This window comes from Pseudopipra pipra, chromosome 9 (assembly GCF_036250125.1).
Source record: "Pseudopipra pipra isolate bDixPip1 chromosome 9, bDixPip1.hap1, whole genome shotgun sequence".
In the NCBI taxonomy this organism is placed as follows: domain Eukaryota; kingdom Metazoa; phylum Chordata; class Aves; order Passeriformes; family Pipridae; genus Pseudopipra; species Pseudopipra pipra.
The window spans coordinates 2,761,429-2,780,225 of NC_087557.1; the positions used below are offsets into that span (position 1 = coordinate 2,761,429).

Here is an 18,797-nt window from a genome sequence, read left to right on the forward strand (position 1 = left end):
CCCCCTCCAGTAGGGCTGAGGCATGGGAGGAGCTAGCCCAAACTCAAATAAACACTGACATGCAGCATCTTACGAGGATGTGCAGCCTCAGCAGCACAGACTGCAACAGCCAGAAGGACAAGACAGCTGAAAATGTAAGTATGTTTGCTTTCCCCTCTTCCTCAACAGCATTAGGGGCTTGTGGAATGGCATGTTCTGGCTGTGCTTACTTGTGGCAGTGGTGTAACCTACTGACTGTCCCCCTGGCCCACGTGTTAACAGTTGCAGGAAAACCTGAACACCCTCGGTCATATTTGTATGAACAGATGGACACTTCAAAGCTCAGCTTTCCTGTAGATCTAAAATGAACTCAGCTGTAAACATCTGGAGCAGTCTTCTCAGTTTGTCTCTCCCACCCCAAAGCATTGTTTTATTTAATTAAAAAGTATTTCTAACATGCATTGACAGTACTAGCCAAAAAGTTATCAAAGCCAGAGCTGAGATCTACCCAGCAGTTCAGGAAAGGTGTGTTGGGAAGGGGTTGGAATGGGCATGTAGACAGAAGGCAGCTCGTCCAGTAGCTACTAGCAGTGTTAAAACAAAGAAACATTTACTCCTCTGCTTCCTCACATCCCCAGGGAACACATGAAGAGGATCAATGTGTTTTCTATCATGTTGTAGCAAAGAGAAAGCAAAGTGACAGCAAAGCAGCAGCATCTTTGCCCTAGAAATGGCAATAAAGAAATTACTGTAGGAACTTTCAGTGTAGTTGCTGACATTTGCTTCTAATTAAGTGGATTCCTGCTTTGTTATGCTTTGTAAATACCACTGACAAAAACTCTACTGGAGTACAACTGCCCAGCAGCCCCTGGTGACCATCGCTGTGGTCAGGGCTGCTGAGGATGAGGTACCTTCAGGCTGGGACAGGGAGGGGACAGCACCTGCCTTTAACTGCTGGCATCAGTGTCCTGCTGTGGGATTCTGGGACCTCCCCTTGCTCTGTGAGGACAAGTGAAGGAGCTGCTGGGAGAAGCTCAACAGCACTACACAACTTAATTTTAAAGATTCTAAGGTTTGTTTAGTTTGGTTTTGTGTTGTGTGTTTTGTTGTTTTGAGGTTTTTTAATAAGCTTTTCAACCTCAGCTCCCCAAAAGAATTCCTCCAAAGCAGGGTATGGAAGGGGGATTAACGGTATTCAACAGTACTCCACATGTCACAGGAAGATGGAAACAGAAGTAGTTAAGTAGCATAGTTGTTGACTTTAGAAAAGATGTTCTGTTACCCAACAAAACATGTAACTGAGCTATAATCTGAGAAAACAATGTCCTATGACCTAGGAAGCGAGATAATTGCTGAATTAACTACATGCTGTCTTTGCAACATGAAGTGCAAAGGACAGTGATATAACAGGAAAGCTGAGACTGTCAGGATATAGGTTACATGCTACAATCTGCCTGGTAATGACAAAAGTCATAAATGAAGGCTCCTAAAATCTCAAGGCTTTTAATCAGATGTGATTATTTCAATGGTGATTTTGAGTATTTTCACTTGCTTTGTTTTGGGACAGTGTCTTCAAATTTTCACCTTTTTCCTCCTGTGTGAAAGAAAGAAAGTATTCATTCCTAAATGCAGAAAATCTCATTTATCCACAGGGACTGGAGGCTAAAGGCTTTTAGGAAAGGTATCAGCTATTATGAGACACCAAATAAAGTTAAGGCCAAGTTAACTTTGAAGTTTAGGCAAAGTCATTATGAGAGGCCCAATAAGTCAATACCAGAGCACCCTCCAACACCAGTGTTTTTCATCCTGGAGCAAACAGACTGAAATCCTCAAGTCCTTTTTACTTACAGATTTCCACAAAACTCCCACTTGCAGAATTTCCACCTTCTGTTTTGCTGCCAGGAAATGCCTTTTTGTCACAGAGAAGTGAAGGCAGGGTAACCTGAGAGATGAACACTCCCATAGCAGCCGAGAGGCAGTTTCTTGGTCTTGGTTCCGTTCCTGAGGACTGAAATGATTTCAGCTCTTTTTTGTTGAATCAGTGGGGAGGATAAGCAGGAATTCAGGCCTCTCACCATTTCAAGGACAACTGAACCATTTGGCAGAAAGCCCTAGTACTTTTTCTGCTCATTAATACCAGATTTAAGAGACACCAATGAACTGTGTCTGCCTTTCAGCTCTGGCAAGATGATCAAATCCTTCAAGCAAACATTCCTGTCCCTGGACCTGCAGTCCCCTCGGTGGAGCTCAACAGAGACAATGGTAAGTGCAACAATGCTTTCACGCTGATTTGAAAACAGGAGCTATTAATTTTGGTCATCTTTAATACCCATCTCTTGGTTACTGTGACTTTTGCTCCCTTGCAGCCCAAGGACTATGAACTGCGTCAGTATGAGACGGCCAAGTGGGTGAGCACAGTCATCAGGGGGGAAAGCCAGAAGGAAGCCATGCGCCAGGGCTTCTGGAAGCTCTTCCACTACATTCAGGGAAAGAATGAGAGAGGTAGGATCTGCTGGGTCTGAAAGGCAAGGTGATGAAGATGAGTAGTACAAAACAGAGGAGCTGGAGAAGTCGGCTTTGACAACTGTCTTTCCTCTCCTCCAGAAATGAAGATTGACATGACTGTGCCAGTGACCTGCCTGGTGAAATCTGGCTGCACAGACTTCAAGATCTCGTTTTTTGTGCCCTTTGAACACCAGGACTGCCCCCCCCAGCCCATGGACTCCGACGTGTTTGTGGAGGAGCGGAAGGCAGCGGCAATCTTTGTCCGGTGAGCACAACCAGCACCGCTGGCAGCACACCAACCCAGCTCACTGGGTGCCCTCACTGAGCTGTGGGCTACTCTTTCTTGGAGGATTTTTACTTGGGTATATGTCCTGCTGTCCAGAGCTTTCACTGCTCAAACCTAAGCATTTGGAAATATTACATTCACGTGTCTTATTAAGACTGAAATGACCAAGTTTCAAAATGTTACTTTTTGAGTCTACTCTTGAATATATTACAGTGGGTTTTATGCAGGTGCAGCCTCCAGAATCTGAGTTTGTGCTACAAAACATCCAAACCACTCTTCTAGCACCCTTATGGTATAGCCCCAAACTCCCACACTGCACGGCAGTTCTTTATTACAGGAAATACACCCGAAGCAACACCTGGGCCGTATGTCAACCAACTCTCAGAATCAACTTGGGTGGTTAGCTGTTTTAAGTCCTGCTTTTAAAATCAGGATAAACAGCCATATGCTCTTAAGCAGCTTGTTCTCCTTAGTTTAACTAGTAATTGCATCACAAGTGTTTAAACACTGTATGCTTTGCAAACCTGAAATCTTCTGTGCAAATTAAAACCATGGGCTTGAATTCTTAATTTAAAAAAAACCCTTTTTCACTTCTACCAGGTCCTTTGGTGGCTTTGCCTCCCCAGAGAAATATGCTGAGGAAGCTGAAGTCTTGGCCAGAACCTTAAGAAACAGAGGCCAACCATTCCATGAAGACTTCTTCTATACTGCCGGCTATGACAGTCCCTTCAAGCTCTTCAACAGGCACAATGAAGTGTGGTATTTTAAAAAGTAACATGGTGGGGGGAATGTTAAGAGGCTACTACTAATCAGCTCTGGATGAAAACAGACCTTATTAATGGCTTTTGCTTTAGTGCAGAAGAGATTTAATTTGCACATGGACGCAGAATGTCTAATTCATCTTCTCTAGGATGAAATACTATTGTGGCTAAAATGATCTCAAGCTCTGTCTACAAAATGTAATTTAAATTCAAATAGATTGTACCAGGTAGAGTAGGAGGGAGATAGTACAAGCTTACTCTTAATTGAGGGGTTCTAGGGAACACCAATAATCTGAAACTAATCCTTCCCAAAGTTTGGATGTCTAGTTTTACTTCTCATTAGAAGTGCTATAGCAACAGCTCAAGTGTCATGGAGAATTCAGTTCTCCATAGAGCTGACTTTTCCAATACTGACATCAACCTTGAGACAGAGGAATTTAAAAATGAATTTTTTATAGAAATCTATCATTAATGAGTTTTGGGAAGCAGAAACACCTTAGCAGGCTTTCCTGCCTCATAACTAATAACTTGGTTTTTTAATTGGTAGTATCAAAATCCCCCACCTCTTCACTTTTTTCCCTCGTGGAGGCCAAATCCTGTCTTGCTCAGTTCCAGTGGAAAAGGGTTAACAAGTCCAAGCAGTGTGCTTGTTCTGTGCACACCTGGACACATAATACCAGGATTACTGGGGGCATTTTAGTATTAAATAAAGTAGTAGTAAGTTTAGCTCTCACCTACAACACACTAATTACCCCTTTAATTGTTTGCCTTTGTCTAAATGTTGGTGTTGGTCAGGCCAGCTGCGGCCTGCACACCAGCAGTACTGGACACCCCAGTTAAGACACTTGCAAGCATTTCACCTAATGAACTCCCTGCTCTAAATCAAGCATTTGAAGCTTTTATACAGTAGCCTAGAGCTGTTTCACACCAAGCTGTTCCAGTCGGAAAAAAGGTCACAACAACAGGCAGAGTTTGCAGATTTTTATTGGTTCCAACCAGCATCAGGCAAACATTACCAGTGGGGTAAAAAACACCTGGGCTTTTTAATGCTGTTCATGCAAGTGTAGCCCATTATACTGCAATCCTCCACCTAGTAAGACAGACATAAGAACCACTTTAAGACATCAAACCACCACAAGACACTTGCTGGGAACATCTCAGCCCTTAGAATTTCATCTCTGTTCAGTGAGAGAGTTCAAGCTAAGGTTATCATCACTTGTTCCAGCAAAGAAATGTCTTAATTACTGCAATTACACTCACCTTCTCAGTTCTTCATACAGTAATTGCAAAGTTGCTTCCTCGCCTAAAGCCAGAAGGAAACACAATTAGCACATGCAGTAGCACAAGTGGTACAGGCTCCACGTCAGCTCTGTAACCTCAGCACAAAGTGGAACGGAAAGGGTAAAATCACACTAATTCATCTGGCAGAATCAATCTCATCAGTGGCTACAAACATTCCCAATAATATATAATACAGTTCAGCTGTTGGACTTACCCAGTGAGGCTGCAAACAGCACAGTCCTTTCCTGAGAAGAGAGAGGTACTTTCAGAATAACAGACAGCAGCACTATTTGCAAGTTTGTTTATCTATGAATTCCTATTCACCAAACTAATTTTACCTGGGGGAAGGCTGCCTTTCAGCTGGCAACTCACAAGTTCAACTTGCAACACCCAAATATAGGAGACACAAAGCTTACAAATCCTAACTGAATTGGAAATACAGAATTACAAACATTGGAAGAAACAGGGTAAGTACAAAGCTACTACTTGCTTTGTGATGCTGTCTCTCCCCATTGGAAAATTGTATTTAATGAGTTTAGATACCCAAATTACAAGTCTCATAGAAATCATCCCAAGAACCTATCTTTAAAAATGAGAACCAGTCTGTTGGGAAACAAGATCATACAGCAAATATCTAGAACTTGAGTCTAAATTTGTGTAGAGCCAGCATAAAGATCAGCAAAAATTGCTGAGAAGTGACAACTAGAGAATATAGGGTTGTTTTTCTTTTAATTACACAGTGCAACGTTGCAATAAACTCCCAATTTAATTTAGAGTCATTGAGGCCACATCTTCTGTTCAGTCAGAACTCCACACCAAGTTTACCACTGACTACACTTGGGTACCTGCTCAGAAACAGTCCTTCCTTTTCATAGCAAATTCAGAACCACACAGAAGTGCATTCTTGCTTCAGGCACATGTTTATTCCCACAGTAGATGGGAGCAGGAGAATCAGAATACAATAAAGGGAAGACAAATCAGATCTCTTACAGGACACCTTTTAGGTACCACTACCTAGGCATTCAGCACAAAGACAGTATTCCAGGAATTACAAACCTCCATGTACTCCACACTTTCCTCAGGCACATCCACCTTGTTTCTCACAGGAACTCCCCACGAGATTCACCCTGTAAAGAAGTGAAATTTTACTAACACTCTCTCCTTGGCAGTGCTTCGGGATTTAGTTTGAATGTGGGTACTGTTTCAGCACAAGAGTTGTCCTCAGACTCTTTCAGAGAGATTCCCATTGCTTAGAATTCATCACAAACAGTACATGCTTAGAGCAGCTTGATGTTGTGCCACTTTTGTCTCAGAGGATCCGATCTCAGCATTTCAGACCTTATCCCCAACCACATCTTCATTCACATCATGCAAAACCCCTGATCTAGCATTTAAGAAAAATAATTCACCACAGTAAGCCCTGAAGATTAATGCTACTCCCCGCAAGAGCCCACTACTTAACTACTGGCTTTGGTGAGCACAAGCTCTGTGCTACCAGGTTACCACACACTCATTAATGAGGAGCTCAAGGAGTCCATAGCAGTTGGACATTCCAAATGGTCCCTATTAGTTCTTCTCAGTTACAGAAAACACTTAAAAATATGAGATATGCAGCACCTTGAGTGAACCCTGCAGACTGCTGCCAATATGTGGGGCTTTTACCTGGTAAAGGTAATAAAATCCTCCAGAAACCTTCTGCTTGGTGCTGCAGCTGCAATTACAGGATCTAGAAACTTCCCCATCCCCTGTATCACACAGTTCTGAGCAGTTCCACTCCATGTGCTGGCGACTTACCTTTTGCTGGCAGCACTCCCAACTGCCCCACTTCCCAGCTCCACTGCACCTGGAATAATGCAAACTATCAGGACAGCATGGAAAGCAGCAAAGGAGGGTGGAATCTCAGTCAGGTGCCTGCAGTCAGATAGAGCTAATGGCAGACCTCCACAACTGGAGTCAGGGCAGTCACATCTCATCACACAGGCAGCTCTGTCAGTCCCTGCTCTAGGCCAAGGCTGCAAATTCACCAGCAGTGCCATCAAGACCACTCTCTGTGCTCAGCTCTTCACTGGAAGCTCACACCAGCCTGCCAAGGCTGGGCCTTATCCAGGCAGTTCCCCCTTTAAACATCCTCCTGTTTTGGCTCAGATGGCAAGCAGCAGACAACACCAGCCACTGGCCTCTTCCCCCCAGGTAACAAGAAGGTAAATACTTCACTTCTGGGCATATTTTGGAATATTGATACTTGCAGAGTTAATCAAATACCCACCTTGCAAGGAGAAACATTTTAGAAGCCTGCAGAGAAAAATTTCCTATTAGACAAGGTTTAGCAGGAAGTTTTAGCATAAGAATAGTTCCAATAAAATACTGTATCAGCATTTGGTCAAGTTTTGTCCTCATAGGGATCAGAGACCTGATTCAACATCATCTACAGTAGAGGCCGCCTCACCTCCATCCCCTCCCAGAGGAAAAGTCAGCTCCCAGCAAGCTCCAACACCCCAGTAAGTTTATCCCTCAGCTCCAGAGACAACCAAAATTGCAGGAAGGAGCAAACTTCTGAAGTGCGGAGTTCAGTGACATCAACTTTGTGTAAATACCCCAGCCAGAATAAGAATTTTGGGCACTAAATTCAGAGTACTGTGGCATTCACCACTCAGGTTTAACAGGCACTTTCCAGAAATCTTTACCACCACAATTACTTCCTGCTTTATAGTGTAACACAGGAAGCTGAAAGCACACTTTGCTTCACACTTTCCAGAGAAAACACAAGGAATTTACAGACATCTCCAAAAGCAAACATCCGAGCTCAAATGCAGCAGACAAAAGTCCAAAAAACCCTAAAAATGGTTTATTAATTACCTGCAATTAGGAAGTCCTTGGCTTCACCAACATCAGTAACAGATGAAATAGCTTCTCACACAAGAGGCACAGGTCACCTCTGTCCAGGGCAATCTGTAAAGCAACAAAACCCTTTCAGAAGTTGGAGCACTAACACCTGATTAACCTTATTCTGCTGTACTTGTGTTTAATTTACAAGCACAGCCTACTCTATACCCTTCTATTCATCCCACTAAACTTAATGTTTATTCTATTTGCTGATTTTCTGGGATCAATTTTCAGAACACATTTACTGATCAAAAGGAAGTGTTTCCCCCTCAGCTTTCCACATGATTTGTCTGGAACAGCCTAAGGACAGGAGGCTGCATCAGACAGGAGCGAAAGACAGTGACAGTGTGATCATCACGGCTCATCTGCTGAACTATGCTGTCATCACAGCAGCCCCTCACACAGCAGGGACACAAATGAGTTTGGACAGACATAGGCAATGCAATTGTTTACCTTGCACAGGTTAGAGCTTCATCTCCCAGTGCCTGCAACAAATGAAAAAAAAAAAAGACGTTATTTCAGCCTTGGTGTCCAAGCCCAAAGCTCCTGATGAGATCACAAAAGGCAGACACATCAGATAGGAGCGAAAGACAGAAGTGTTCACCACAGAATGCTCTGCTGAACTATGCCATCATCACTGTATCTGCTTTGGAATCATCCTACCAAGCAATCACCTCGTCACAGCTTTTACATTTAAGTTTTCCCAATAAAACAAAGAAACATTCACAAATTTGAATACTAGCAAGTATAAACTGCTTCTGGTCTTAGTGGAAACTAATTTTAAAGCACATCCCATCCTTCCCGCTGCAGTGTTTTAACAACCCCATGGAAGAAACCCCACCATAAAGCATACATTTCTCACCAGGTGATGTTCCTTCTGCATGTCTGCTGAGTGCAGGAGTCAAATCCTGGAGGAAAAAAAAGCTTGTGAATAGGATATTCAGTACTCAAAGCATTGAGGGGAACTCTAAGTTGCTGTGCCTCAGAAAACTGTAATGGTGGCAAAAGTGCTCATCACTCTCTTGGTCAAGAGTAGCAAATAAGTGTCATCATTGTGGCACCAGAGGGAAAACCTGGCTCAGGGAATTGTCTGACCACTGACGTATGTTATCAGAGCAAAAGACACTGCCCAGACAAACCCTAAGCATAATTTCATGCTAAGTTTTCATTAATTATGTATTACCTTGTGAAGTGGCATCAAGGCTGTGCATTTGGTGGCAGATCTGGAAGAGAAAGAACACCTTCAGGAGTTTGTAGAACTGGGAGCCCCTCTGGCAGCCACACCAAGCACAGAAAAAAGCCTCAGCACAGAGTTTTCAGAAATCACTTCTGTCCACTACTCTTTATACTGAAACCATCACAGGCTCTGTAGTCCAGTCAACAGCAATCTCCTCAGTTACACTTTTTCTGCAATGTGTTCCAAGTTATTTATTGCTGTGAATAATGAAGCAGCAGTAATGCAGGAAAAAGGGATCTGGGGTACTCTTGTGGTCTGGTTACAGGATGACCAGCTGTTTAGAAACAACAGGAGCCTCCCAAATCCTTTCCTAGGACAAAGAAAGGGGTGACTTTTCTCAGTAAGCAAATAAGGAGTGCTTGAGGAGACACCACCACCAGTGCTGATCCTGTAACTCCCTGATGCAAGAGTACTCCAGTCTAATTGCTGTACATGAATCCACGTATTTTTTCATTTAAACTCTCTATTTTAGAAGCAAAACTTACCTGTTTTGAAGTCACAAAAAGGAATAGTATAGCTGATCCGTCTTAAACAGAAAACAAGAAGACGTATTAGCTTTTCTTCTTTAAAGAATGTTATTTTTACAGATACCTCTGAGAGATGCAAAGTAAAATACAAAACACTCTGAGCCTTAAAGTCCCCCTCGACACAATCTAAATTTCTGCTCTTTGATCAAACAAGGACACAAAAAATAACTGCTGCCTGTATTTTTACGCAGAACAGAACCACTGAAGTACTTCACTTTCTACAGCTTAAATTCTGCTGTTCGATCACTGGATCAGCCCCGTGACCTTTGGCTGCTCAGAAAGGCCCATGTGGCACCTCAGGTATCCCAGACAGCCCTCAAGTGTCCCGTGCCCAGCTCAGATCCGTTGGCATTCATCAATCACCCTCTCAGATGTCCCTACCAACGCAGTTCTCATCATGTGCGGGCATAAGGGAATCCGAGTGAGCCACTGCTCTTTAAACGTCCACCATCACAGGATATGCTGAGTCGGAAGGGGCCCACCAGGATCAGTCCAACCCCTGTCCCTGCACTAACACCCCAACAATCTCCCCCTGTCCCTGAGAACGTTGACCAAACGCTCCTGGAGCTCTGGCAGCCTTGGGGCCGCGAGGCCAACCCTTAATCCTTTAAGGCATCGTGTGCACATTTCAGTAGCGGAGAACATCCTTAACCCTTCCACAACGCTACAATCGCATTTTACACATTTATCCGCCAAAGCAACCACCTTTAAAGCCCAGTGCACAGTGAAAAAAGGCACCAACCCACAAAACCCAGGGATCCGTAATGCTTACATTAGCAGCGGGCCCATCCCACACTGCCACATGCCAGGCGCGTTTCCCACGGGAAAAGGGCTCCTGAGAAAGACCCCATAACTCAGCTCCTCGTGTATTACCCTGCACGTCCAAGTTGATACCCCCAAACCCGTGGGGGCCCCCATGGGACCCCGCTCGCACAGCGCTGAGGTCGCCACGAGGCACAGTAGCAGCGGTCTAGGCCCGGCGGCGCAATCCACCCCCATCCTCCCAGCTCCAGCGCTCATCGGGGACCCCACCGCACCCCGAGGGTCCCCGCAGCGCCCCGCCGGCCCACCCTGGGGGTAGAACAAGCGCGCACTCACCGCGGCGGCTGCACGAAGCCCTCCCACCCCTCCGCGCCTCAGGAACAAAGAGGGTGCGAACTTCCTGCGCGGCCTTTATATAGGGTTGGCAATCACGTGACTTTGCGCGGCCCCACCCCCTCTGGGCACACCCCGCGGGCGGGGGCGGTGCGCGGGCGCACGGTCCGCACGGCGTTTCCTTCCGGGGCGCGGCCCGCGCTGGCGCGTTTCGGTTCCGGGCCGGCGCTGCGGGCCCTTCCCACCCCCGGCAGGTGAGCCCGGTCCGGGGAGGGGCGGGCGGAGACGGCCCCGAGGAGAGCTCCGGGACGGCCCCAGGACGGCCCGGGGGGCGCGGGGGGACAGGCGGGGCCGGGGCGCGGCCGCCGCCCCTCAGCGCGGCGGGGGGGCAGCGCAGGGCGGGCCGGGCTGTGCCCCCGCTCGGGGGTCCGGGTGCCGCTGTCACGGCCATGGCGGACCGAGGGGCAGCGCCGGGGACAGCGGCACCGAGAGCCCTGCAGCGCCGGGGGGGCACCGCCGGGGGTCGGGCCGGACGGGGAGTCGAGAGAAGTCCCGCTGGGATCTGGGAGGAGCCGAGTCGCGTTGGGTTTGGATATTGGGAAGGAATTCCTCCCTGTGAGGGTGGGGAGGCCCTGGCACAGGTTGCCAAGAGAAGCTGTGGCTGCCCCATCCCTGGAAGTGTCCAAGGCTGGGTTGGACGGGACTTGGAGCAACCTGGGCTAGTGGATGGTGTCCCTGCCCATGGCAGGGGGTGGCACTGGATGGGCTTTAAAGTCCCTTCCAACCCAAACCATTCTGGAATTCTAAGTTGTTTCTAGTGAGCAGTGACAGGACCCGAGGGAATGGCTGGAGCTGTGTCAGGGGAGGTTTAGGTTGGATCTGGGGAAAAAGTTCTTCCCCTAGAGGGTGGTTGGCACTGACCAGGCTCCCCAGGGCAGTGGGCACAGCCCCAGGCTGCCAGAGCTCCAGGAGGGTTTGGACAATGCTCTCAGGGACAGGGGGAGATTGTTGGGGTGTCTGTGCAGGGCCAGGAGTTGCACTCGATAGTCCTTGTGGGTCCCTTCCAAATTCTGTGAAGTTGCCCAGTCATGGTAGATCTGAGCCCAAAAGATGAGTTTTCAGTCCCTCTGTGCAGCCCCCAGGGCGAGTGTCTGACAAGGGCCATTCACAGTGATCACCACCTGCTGTGGGGGATCTGCCTCTGCCTTTTCCCTGATGAAGTGAGAATTTCTGTTCTCAGGAGCTGCCTCACACAGGGAAAGGCATTTTCTGAGATAAGTAAAGGCCAAGTCCAAGCTGGTGACACTTCAGATTGCATTGAAAGCTGCTGAGTGTCCCAATGTGTGCCCTGTGCTGATGCTCAGCCCTGAGGGAAAGGTGTGTGCAGGTGATGGACTTCCCAGGGAAGACAAAAATTGGGATGTTATTGCTGAGGTGCAGAAGCTGATGAGAGACCCCCTACCTGGGGCACAGAAATCGCCCTGACAGGGGAGTTTGAACCAAGGCCACAGATTCCCCCTCTCCAGCCTCTGATGATGTTCCCCAAAGTGTATAAAACATAAAGTGCCTCATGAAATGCAGGTTCCCCCATTCTGAGTTGGGCAAAGCTCCAGAGGTCTTTTCCTCCTGCCATAAAGGGCTGATGGATTTTCCTTACTTTTGGAGCAGGAGCTCACAGATCATTTTTTGGGCTCTTCTGGGAGCAGCTGCCCTCAGAGCAGGGCCATACCCAGCCAGTTGAGGTCTGATTGCTGTTTTTACCCTTCCCTTCCTGTACCTCCTGAGCTCAGCCTCTGCCACTGCCTCGTCTCCCTGGGTGCTTGTGGATTGTTTCACCACTGCTTTGTTTCCCTGCCTCAAGAGAATGCTCTGGGGCTTATTGCTTTAGGAACAGGTGTTTTGGGAAGGTGGCAAACCAGGAATGACAAAGCCTGACATCCATGGCCATGCTCGAGAGCACACAATTCCTCCGTGCTTCATTTTTCCTTTCTTTTTTTACCCTCTCAAGGGGAAGGGGGCAACAAGCTTCCAAACCTTCTCACTACATCAGAAGGAAAAAGGAGAACAAGAAGGCAGTACCCCCAGTTCCTCCCCCCCTGCATGTAACTCACAGCGCTCCAGGTAAGACACTGGGGTTCCTGTTTCCCCTGGCTTTGTGTGTTTGAAGTGCTGCTCCCAGCACTGTGGAATTGTGCACTGTAGCTCCTTGGGTTTGAGGGGGTTTTATCTCCTAAAGCTAGGGAAGAACATCAACCTGTTGGAGTGAGTCCAGAGGAGGGACACCAAGATGATCAGAGGGCTGGAGCAGCTCTGCTGGGAAGAAAGGCTGGGAGAGTTGGGATTGTTCAGCCTGGAAGAGAGAAGGCTCTGACGTGACCTGATTGTGGCCTTCAGGGCCTGAAGGGAACTTACAGGAAAAATGGAGAGGGACTGTTTACAAGGACCTGAGTGACAGAACAAGGGGGAATGGCTTCCCACTGACAGAGGGCAGGGTTAGTTGGGATATTGGGAAGAATTGGTGAGGCTCTGGCACAGGTTGCCCAGAGAAGCTGTGGAAGTGCCAAGGCCAGGTTGGATGGGGCTTGGAGCAACCTGGGCTAGTGGAAGGTGTCCCACCCATGGCAGGGGGTGGGATGAGATGGTCATTAAGGTCCCTTCCCACCCAAAGCATTCCATGATTCTGTGACAGGAGAAAGTGAGAAGAAGCCTTAATTCTGGGATTCCTTGGAGTAGGCACTATCAGCCTCAGTATTCTCAGCCTGCCTGAAGTGGTATTTATACCTGCAGCACTCTGCTCAATCCTCACTTCAGGTGCCATCCAGCTTGGAAGCCGCTCACGCCATGATTGGGCTTTAACAAGCTTATTTACTTTCTTTTTTTGGGGGGGTGAGTTTACATCTAATTTTGGATCATTCAAAATTTTTACCATATATGGTCAGGGCTCCTTTTCAAACTGCCAAAATGCAGTGTGATGATGTGGTGGTGCATCCCCCCATCCCTGGCCCTGCTGGAAGCACCTTGGAAGCTCCTGATAAGCCTTGATGGACCCACTGAGCGGTGAAGTGTCCCCTGACTGCACCAGCTGGGCCGGGAGGTGCTCCCTGATCCTGCCAGGAGCTGCTGGGTGGTGCAGGTGGGAACAACCAGGAACATCCCAGCCAAGGTGGGGAACAAAGGATGAGCCGTTATCCTTCGGAGCCTCGGTAAACCATTGACCTGGATCGCCGTCCGGGCGGAACGGCACCGCTGGGGATTGCAGCCCGAGTGGAACAGTCCCATTGTTACTGTGCTTTGGGAAAGAGCCCAGGACTTACGGACTTGGGATATGGCCAGGATGGGAAATTGGTGATGACCAAAGTCAGTGGCCTTGTGACCCTACAAACAGTGGTCCTGAGTGAGGCCCTTTGACTCTCCTGGGCCACACCTTTTTCTTTCACCCTCCCATTATATATTTTCTGGCATGTGTCAGAAGTGTCACATATGATGGGTATCTTGGGATTAACGACGCCCTTAAGATGTCTCGAGGTCAGATGTATGCCGGCCAGCTTTTCAGAAGTCTCAGGAGGATTTAGGTCCAGGTGTCTCCTTCCTGATTCCTGTTGTACGAAGGAGGCATAACAATATTACTTTCCCTTTTCATAGTGCTTAGAAGGTACAAGTGCTGAGTATTTTAATCCATTATGCAATCAGCTGTCTATTTTTAGTACCTGAACCATTTTTTATGTTCTTTTTACAATGCAGGTGTGCTTTAATTGAGGCTGACAGAGCAAAGTTCTTCGGGCGCCGAAGCGCCAGTAGGGACTGGGGGTCTCTGAGGGGCTGGTTTAGCAGAACGCTGGTGCAGGGTGGTTTGCACAGCACGTAGAGAGCACAGAGCCCTGCCAGGTGTGGGGCAATTCAGTGGGGAGAGAGGTCTCTAAAGATCCCATGTGAAAGCAGGTAAAAAAGGTTCTAAATGCAAATGACAGGCTGGCTCTGCTAATGACGGTGTCTCTTCCCCCTTTTCCAGCGCAGTCGTGCACCTGCAACCCGGACAGCCATGGAGAAGAGCGGGAACATTCAGCTGGAGATTCCTGACTTCAGTAACTCTGTCCTGAGCCACCTGAACCAGCTGCGCATGCAGGGCCGACTGTGCGACATCGTGGTCAACGTGCAGGGCCAGGCATTCCGCGCGCACAAGGTGGTGCTGGCGGCCAGCTCGCCCTACTTCCGCGACCACATGTCCCTCAACGAGATGAGCACCGTGTCCATCTCTGTCATCAAGAACCCTTCTGTCTTCGAGCAGCTCCTCTCCTTCTGCTACACAGGCAGGATCTGCCTGCAGCTGGCCGACATCATCAGCTACCTAACAGCCGCCAGCTTCCTGCAGATGCAGCACATCATAGACAAGTGCACGCAGATCCTTGAGGGGATTCACTTCAAAATCAATGTTGCAGAGGTGGAGGCGGAGTTGAGCCAGACCAGGACGAAGCATCAGGAGAGACCGCCTGAGTCTCACCGGGTGACACCAACCCTGAACCGTTCCCTGAGCCCGCACCACAACACCCCAAAGGGGAGCCGGCTGGGCCAGGTGAGCACAGTGCTGGACATCCGGGAGCTCAGCCCGCCCGAGGAGTCCACCAGCCCCCAGATCATTGAGCAGAGCTCGGATGTGGAAGGCAGGGAGCCCATCCTGCGGATTAACAGGGTGGGACAGTGGTATGTGGAGACGGGGATGGGAGAGCGCGGGGCCCGGAGCGACGACGATGTGCGGGTGCTGGGCGGAGTGCGCATCAAAACCGAGAACCTGGAGGAGTGGCTGGGGGCAGAGCACCAGCCCTCAGGAGAGGATGGGAGCAGCGCCGAGGAGGTCACGGCCATGGTGATCGACACCACGGGCCATGGAGCGCTGGGCCAGGACGCCTATGCCCTGGGCTCCTCCGGGGCCAAAGCGGTCAGGCCAACCAGCACTGAGATCGACAGGTGGGTTTCCTCAGTTGCTGACCTTGGCTGTGCAATATTTTCACTTGGCTGGGTTGGTCTTTCTGGAACGTTTCCTCCTTCTGTTTCCTGTAGCCATCTTAAGTGTTGAATGAGTTTTTTTTCCTGGTGTAAAGAAGTGTGTCTGGTTTGGGTTATAGTATTTTGTCTGGGTTGTGATGAGAGCAGGAGCTCCAGCTACAGGCCAGTTCTGTGCATAGGTTGGGATTTGTACCTCAGTGATTCAGGTGAGGTGGGATTTTTGTTTAATGTGCAGCCTCAGTAGATACCAGGCTCAGCATGGGGATTAACAAGGTCAAATACAATATGTGTTACCCAAAGTGTCATTGCCTTCTGGCCTGAAAATCTGGGGATGGTTCTGGCTGAGAAACAAGCCGGGCACCATCTGTAAGTCAAGAGCAAATTTTGTCCCTGGTGCTTCAGGGCAGCAGTGGGCCCTGGGTTTACATCTTCTGGAGCAGCTGATGTGGGGAGCCCAGTGGCCTCTACTGTTGGTTTGATTTATATGAGAGAGCAGAAAGCCTTTATGTGAAAATGAGTGGTGAAATCTGCTGCGTTTAGATTCTCCATCCATCTGCTTCCCCTCAGCTCGAGTATTTATTTTGTTGCCCTAAGCACGCCCCAGAGAGCGGATCTGATAAAGGGCAGGTCTGTTGGATTGGAGCGGGTTATATTTGCAGGGTGTCCCTTCACATCTGCCCCTCTTCTACCTCAGTTCCTCTGGTCCCAGAGAGGAACGGCTACCTGGAAGCAGTGAATATTCTGCCACTTGTTGCCTAATAAATCAATCAGTGGGAACAATCTTGAGCAGGGCCTTGGGAGAGCAATGCTTTCTACTTCCTTAGCTCTTTTCCAGGGATCAGTTAGTCTCAAGCATCTCTTCTTCCACTGCACTCAGTATCCCCTGTTTCCCACCTGGAGTCCATCACACCTTTGTGTTTCACTCTGGGGAGTGGCAGGAGGGTGTGGGTGGTGGATGAGAGTGCCCTCAGAGAAATGGTTTCTGCTCCTGCTGTGCAGTTCCGGAGTCACCAGGCCTGTGTTGGTTTACTCCTGATAGCAACCCCAAAGCTCTCTGTCACTGAACTGGAAGCCAAATGACTCAGTTTTATTTTTCAGATGTTAAGACTGAACCCACATGCCAGTATGACTTGGTATTTCCTTTATACTTGCACTGTTCCACCTCCTGTGTGTTAGTTGGTGAGATTGAAGAGATGCTGTACAGGTGCCTCCACTGCTCACCTGTTGTTCTAAACACCGTAGTGACCTGATGCCCATTAAAAACTCCATTTACACTCTTCCCCCACCCCACAGATTTAGCCCTTCTGGCAGCATGGTTGCTGTGACTGAGCGGTACAGATCAAAAAGCGAGTCTCCCGGGCGGATGGATGAGCCCAAGCAGCCCAGTTCCCAGGTAGGCAGATCAAGAAGTTTGCAAGTAAATGTTGGCTCGGAGGTGAAGGGGGCTGTGTTGCGATGAAGTGTGTCATATTTTATATTTGCAAGCAGTACCACATGTGAAACAAGGACCTTTTGCTATTGTGAAGGGTTTAGTTGCTCACACTGAGAACATCTGCTGGCTGTGTACAATTTAAAACTGATTGTGGTCGCTTGGGATTTTGGCCAGATACCTGGAAAACACAAGGAGTTTCTCTTGTTGTCTGAGGGCATAAATATCCATCTTCATTCTGGGCAGGCCACCAACTCCTGAGGAGAAATCCCATTTGCCTGCAGAGCTGGATCTGCCCTGAAACACTAGCAGCAAATGCCTGAGCTGAGGGGGGAGGTGTGGCTTGGCTTCTGTGGAAGACTGAGGGGTGACAGCAGCTGAACCTTTCCAAAAAGCCCTCCAGGCACTACACCCATAAACCTTTGGGGTGGAGAGTCAAAGGGCTGTGGATTTGTGCAGAGGTTTCTGTCTAATTCCCAAGGCACCGTGTTGCACGGCAGAATTTGCAACGTATAAAGGAGCTCTGAACTTTCTGCTTTCTTGGGCACAGTTTTGGGGTAGGAGGGAGAGAAATGCAGAAACGGGAGGGCAGTGGGGAGTGCAGCAAGGTGGGACAGTGGTAATACCTGTGCCTAATGATTTTGGTCTGGTTTTGTTGCATACAGTGAGTGTCACAGTGACACTGTAGTGCAAATGTGTCAGCCAACACAGTGCAGAAGGACTCTGTGAGCCTGACAAATAGGGAATGTGTCAATGTGTAAGCAAATGGCTTGGCTGAAGGCATGTTGAGGAATTACCAGGCTGCTTTGCTCTTCAGTAAGACCAAGTGAAGCAACGGGGAAAAAAATCATGATTGCTGTCTGCCGCCTCTGTAATACACTTCCATAAAACAACAGATACCTTTTTGTTCCTGTTTCTCCAAAGCTTTGTTTTGTGTCCTTAGAAGACACTGAGAAAATTTCAGGTCAAACTCACCCTCCAGGGGCAATGTGACATAAAGCAATTCTAGCTCTTCCTACGGAAAAGCTGCTCTTATTTCTGCATTGTGAGATGGCCTCAAATATAAAACCTGAGGCTTTACACACATGGGGAGGTCTCATCACCCTCCACTCTCCTGGCATTGCCATATCCATACTAAAAGAGCCTGCCTGTGATCCCTGCCCAGTGGCAGCGGCAGAGAGTGGAAAGGAAGTACCAGAGCTCTGTGCATGTCCTTGAGTCCTGAGCAGCTTCCCTGTGCCTGCATGGCCAGATTCAGCAGCACCTGGCACCTGTACAGTGCTGCTCACACAGCCCTGGCCGCCAGAGGAGGGGTCCTCCTGCTGTTACACGTTCTCTGTGCTTGGCACTGCTGGGAAGCAGTCTTGGGAGAGCAATCCCCCAGCACGGAGCATTCTGGAGTCGGTCTGTTTGTGCTCCATCGGAAGACAATGGCCAGAAGTGTCTGTCGTGGTTCAGGGTTGCCCTTGGCTGTTTGTCTGTGTGGCTTTGGAGAACAGAGAGGAGCCAGTGAGTCCTTGCTGTGTGAGCCGGGCTAGGGGCTGGGCTGGGTCACACAGCCAGGCAGGCAAAAGTGACTCGTTATAATAAAATGAGCCCTGAGTGACACCTGAATAGATACCTCAGTGAGGTGTGAAGTGACACCTCAAGGGTTCAAAGTACCATTTGTCGTTTGTTCCACCTTTGTTTTAAAAAGCAAGCTCATCAATTGGCTTCCTGTTTTTAACCTTTAGTAAGTAAAACAGAAGGTGGCATACAGTATTTTAATAAAACTGGCCCAGATTTTTAAAAAAGTAACAAGTATTGACACATG

The 18,797-nt window shown here is 48.4% G+C and overlaps 3 protein-coding genes and 6 non-coding genes across 12 annotated transcripts in view; 2 read left to right on the forward strand and 7 right to left on the reverse strand.

Annotated features, from left to right (window-relative positions):
- Positions 1 to 8,431, forward strand: HEBP2 (heme binding protein 2). Its single transcript, XM_064664120.1, has 5 exons — positions 1 to 134; positions 2,157 to 2,241; positions 2,346 to 2,481; positions 2,584 to 2,749; positions 3,371 to 8,431. The coding sequence occupies exons 2-5, from the start codon at positions 2,167 to 2,169 to the stop codon at positions 3,543 to 3,545; spliced, it is 552 nt and encodes a 183-aa protein (XP_064520190.1). The 5' UTR covers positions 1 to 134; positions 2,157 to 2,166; the 3' UTR covers positions 3,546 to 8,431.
- LOC135418576 (basic proline-rich protein-like) lies at positions 4,498 to 11,005 on the reverse strand. The gene is made up of 11 exons (XM_064664015.1): positions 10,558 to 11,005; positions 9,418 to 9,458; positions 8,879 to 8,918; positions 8,558 to 8,603; positions 8,149 to 8,180; positions 7,669 to 7,761; positions 7,079 to 7,104; positions 6,607 to 6,655; positions 5,027 to 5,939; positions 4,792 to 4,834; positions 4,498 to 4,621 (listed from the first exon to the last, which is right to left on the reverse strand). The coding sequence occupies exons 1-5, from the start codon at positions 11,003 to 11,005 to the stop codon at positions 8,159 to 8,161; spliced, it is 597 nt and encodes a 198-aa protein (XP_064520085.1). The 3' UTR covers positions 4,498 to 4,621; positions 4,792 to 4,834; positions 5,027 to 5,939; positions 6,607 to 6,655; positions 7,079 to 7,104; positions 7,669 to 7,761; positions 8,149 to 8,158.
- LOC135419270 (small nucleolar RNA SNORD47) lies at positions 4,905 to 4,979 on the reverse strand. Its single transcript, XR_010432889.1, has one exon. It is a non-coding gene; the product is annotated as a small nucleolar RNA SNORD47 (small nucleolar RNA).
- LOC135419263 (small nucleolar RNA SNORD79) lies at positions 6,009 to 6,084 on the reverse strand. Its single transcript, XR_010432883.1, has one exon. It is a non-coding gene; the product is annotated as a small nucleolar RNA SNORD79 (small nucleolar RNA).
- LOC135419272 (small nucleolar RNA snR60/Z15/Z230/Z193/J17) lies at positions 8,006 to 8,092 on the reverse strand. The gene has a single exon (XR_010432891.1). It is a non-coding gene; the product is annotated as a small nucleolar RNA snR60/Z15/Z230/Z193/J17 (small nucleolar RNA).
- On the reverse strand, positions 8,261 to 8,341 carry LOC135419274 (small nucleolar RNA snR60/Z15/Z230/Z193/J17). The gene has a single exon (XR_010432893.1). It is a non-coding gene; the product is annotated as a small nucleolar RNA snR60/Z15/Z230/Z193/J17 (small nucleolar RNA).
- Positions 8,994 to 9,061, reverse strand: LOC135419277 (small nucleolar RNA SNORD75). Its single transcript, XR_010432896.1, has one exon. It is a non-coding gene; the product is annotated as a small nucleolar RNA SNORD75 (small nucleolar RNA).
- LOC135419271 (small nucleolar RNA SNORD74) lies at positions 9,787 to 9,868 on the reverse strand. The gene has a single exon (XR_010432890.1). It is a non-coding gene; the product is annotated as a small nucleolar RNA SNORD74 (small nucleolar RNA).
- The window catches only part of ZBTB37 (zinc finger and BTB domain containing 37), a 20,477-nt gene continuing 12,376 nt past the window's right edge, over positions 10,697 to 18,797 (forward strand). Inside the window, exons 1-5 of one of the 4 annotated variants that reach the window (XM_064664113.1) lie at positions 10,697 to 10,808; positions 12,563 to 12,675; positions 13,494 to 13,757; positions 14,564 to 15,516; positions 16,849 to 16,948. In XM_064664113.1, the coding sequence (XP_064520183.1) occupies positions 13,596 to 13,757; positions 14,564 to 15,516; positions 16,849 to 16,948 (1,215 nt within the window). In that variant the 5' untranslated portion in view covers positions 10,697 to 10,808; positions 12,563 to 12,675; positions 13,494 to 13,595. Of the gene's footprint in view, positions 10,809 to 10,998; positions 12,676 to 13,493; positions 13,758 to 14,563; positions 15,517 to 16,848; positions 16,949 to 18,797 lie in introns of those variants that run through there. The other 3 variants (XM_064664116.1, XM_064664115.1, XM_064664117.1) reach the window with 3 other exon arrangements.

Bases quoted from the DNA above. Each gene is read 5' to 3' on its own strand.
- HEBP2 (XM_064664120.1), top strand. From the start codon at position 2,167: ATGATCAAATCCTTCAAGCAAACATTCCTGTCCCTGGACCTGCAGTCC. The intron at 2,482-2,583 runs GTAGGATCTGCT...CCTCTCCTCCAG, and splicing joins TCAGGGAAAGAATGAGAGAG to AAATGAAGATTGACATGACT. The intron at 2,750-3,370 runs GTGAGCACAACC...CACTTCTACCAG, and splicing joins GCAGCGGCAATCTTTGTCCG to GTCCTTTGGTGGCTTTGCCT.
- LOC135418576 (XM_064664015.1), bottom strand. From the start codon at position 11,005: ATGGCCGTGACAGCGGCACCCGGACCCCCGAGCGGGGGCACAGCCCGG. The intron at 9,459-10,557 runs GTGAGTGCGCGC...TTTCTGTTTAAG, and splicing joins GGCTTCGTGCAGCCGCCGCG to ACGGATCAGCTATACTATTC. The intron at 8,181-8,557 runs GTGAGAAATGTA...CATTTGTTGCAG, and splicing joins TGCAGAAGGAACATCACCTG to GCACTGGGAGATGAAGCTCT.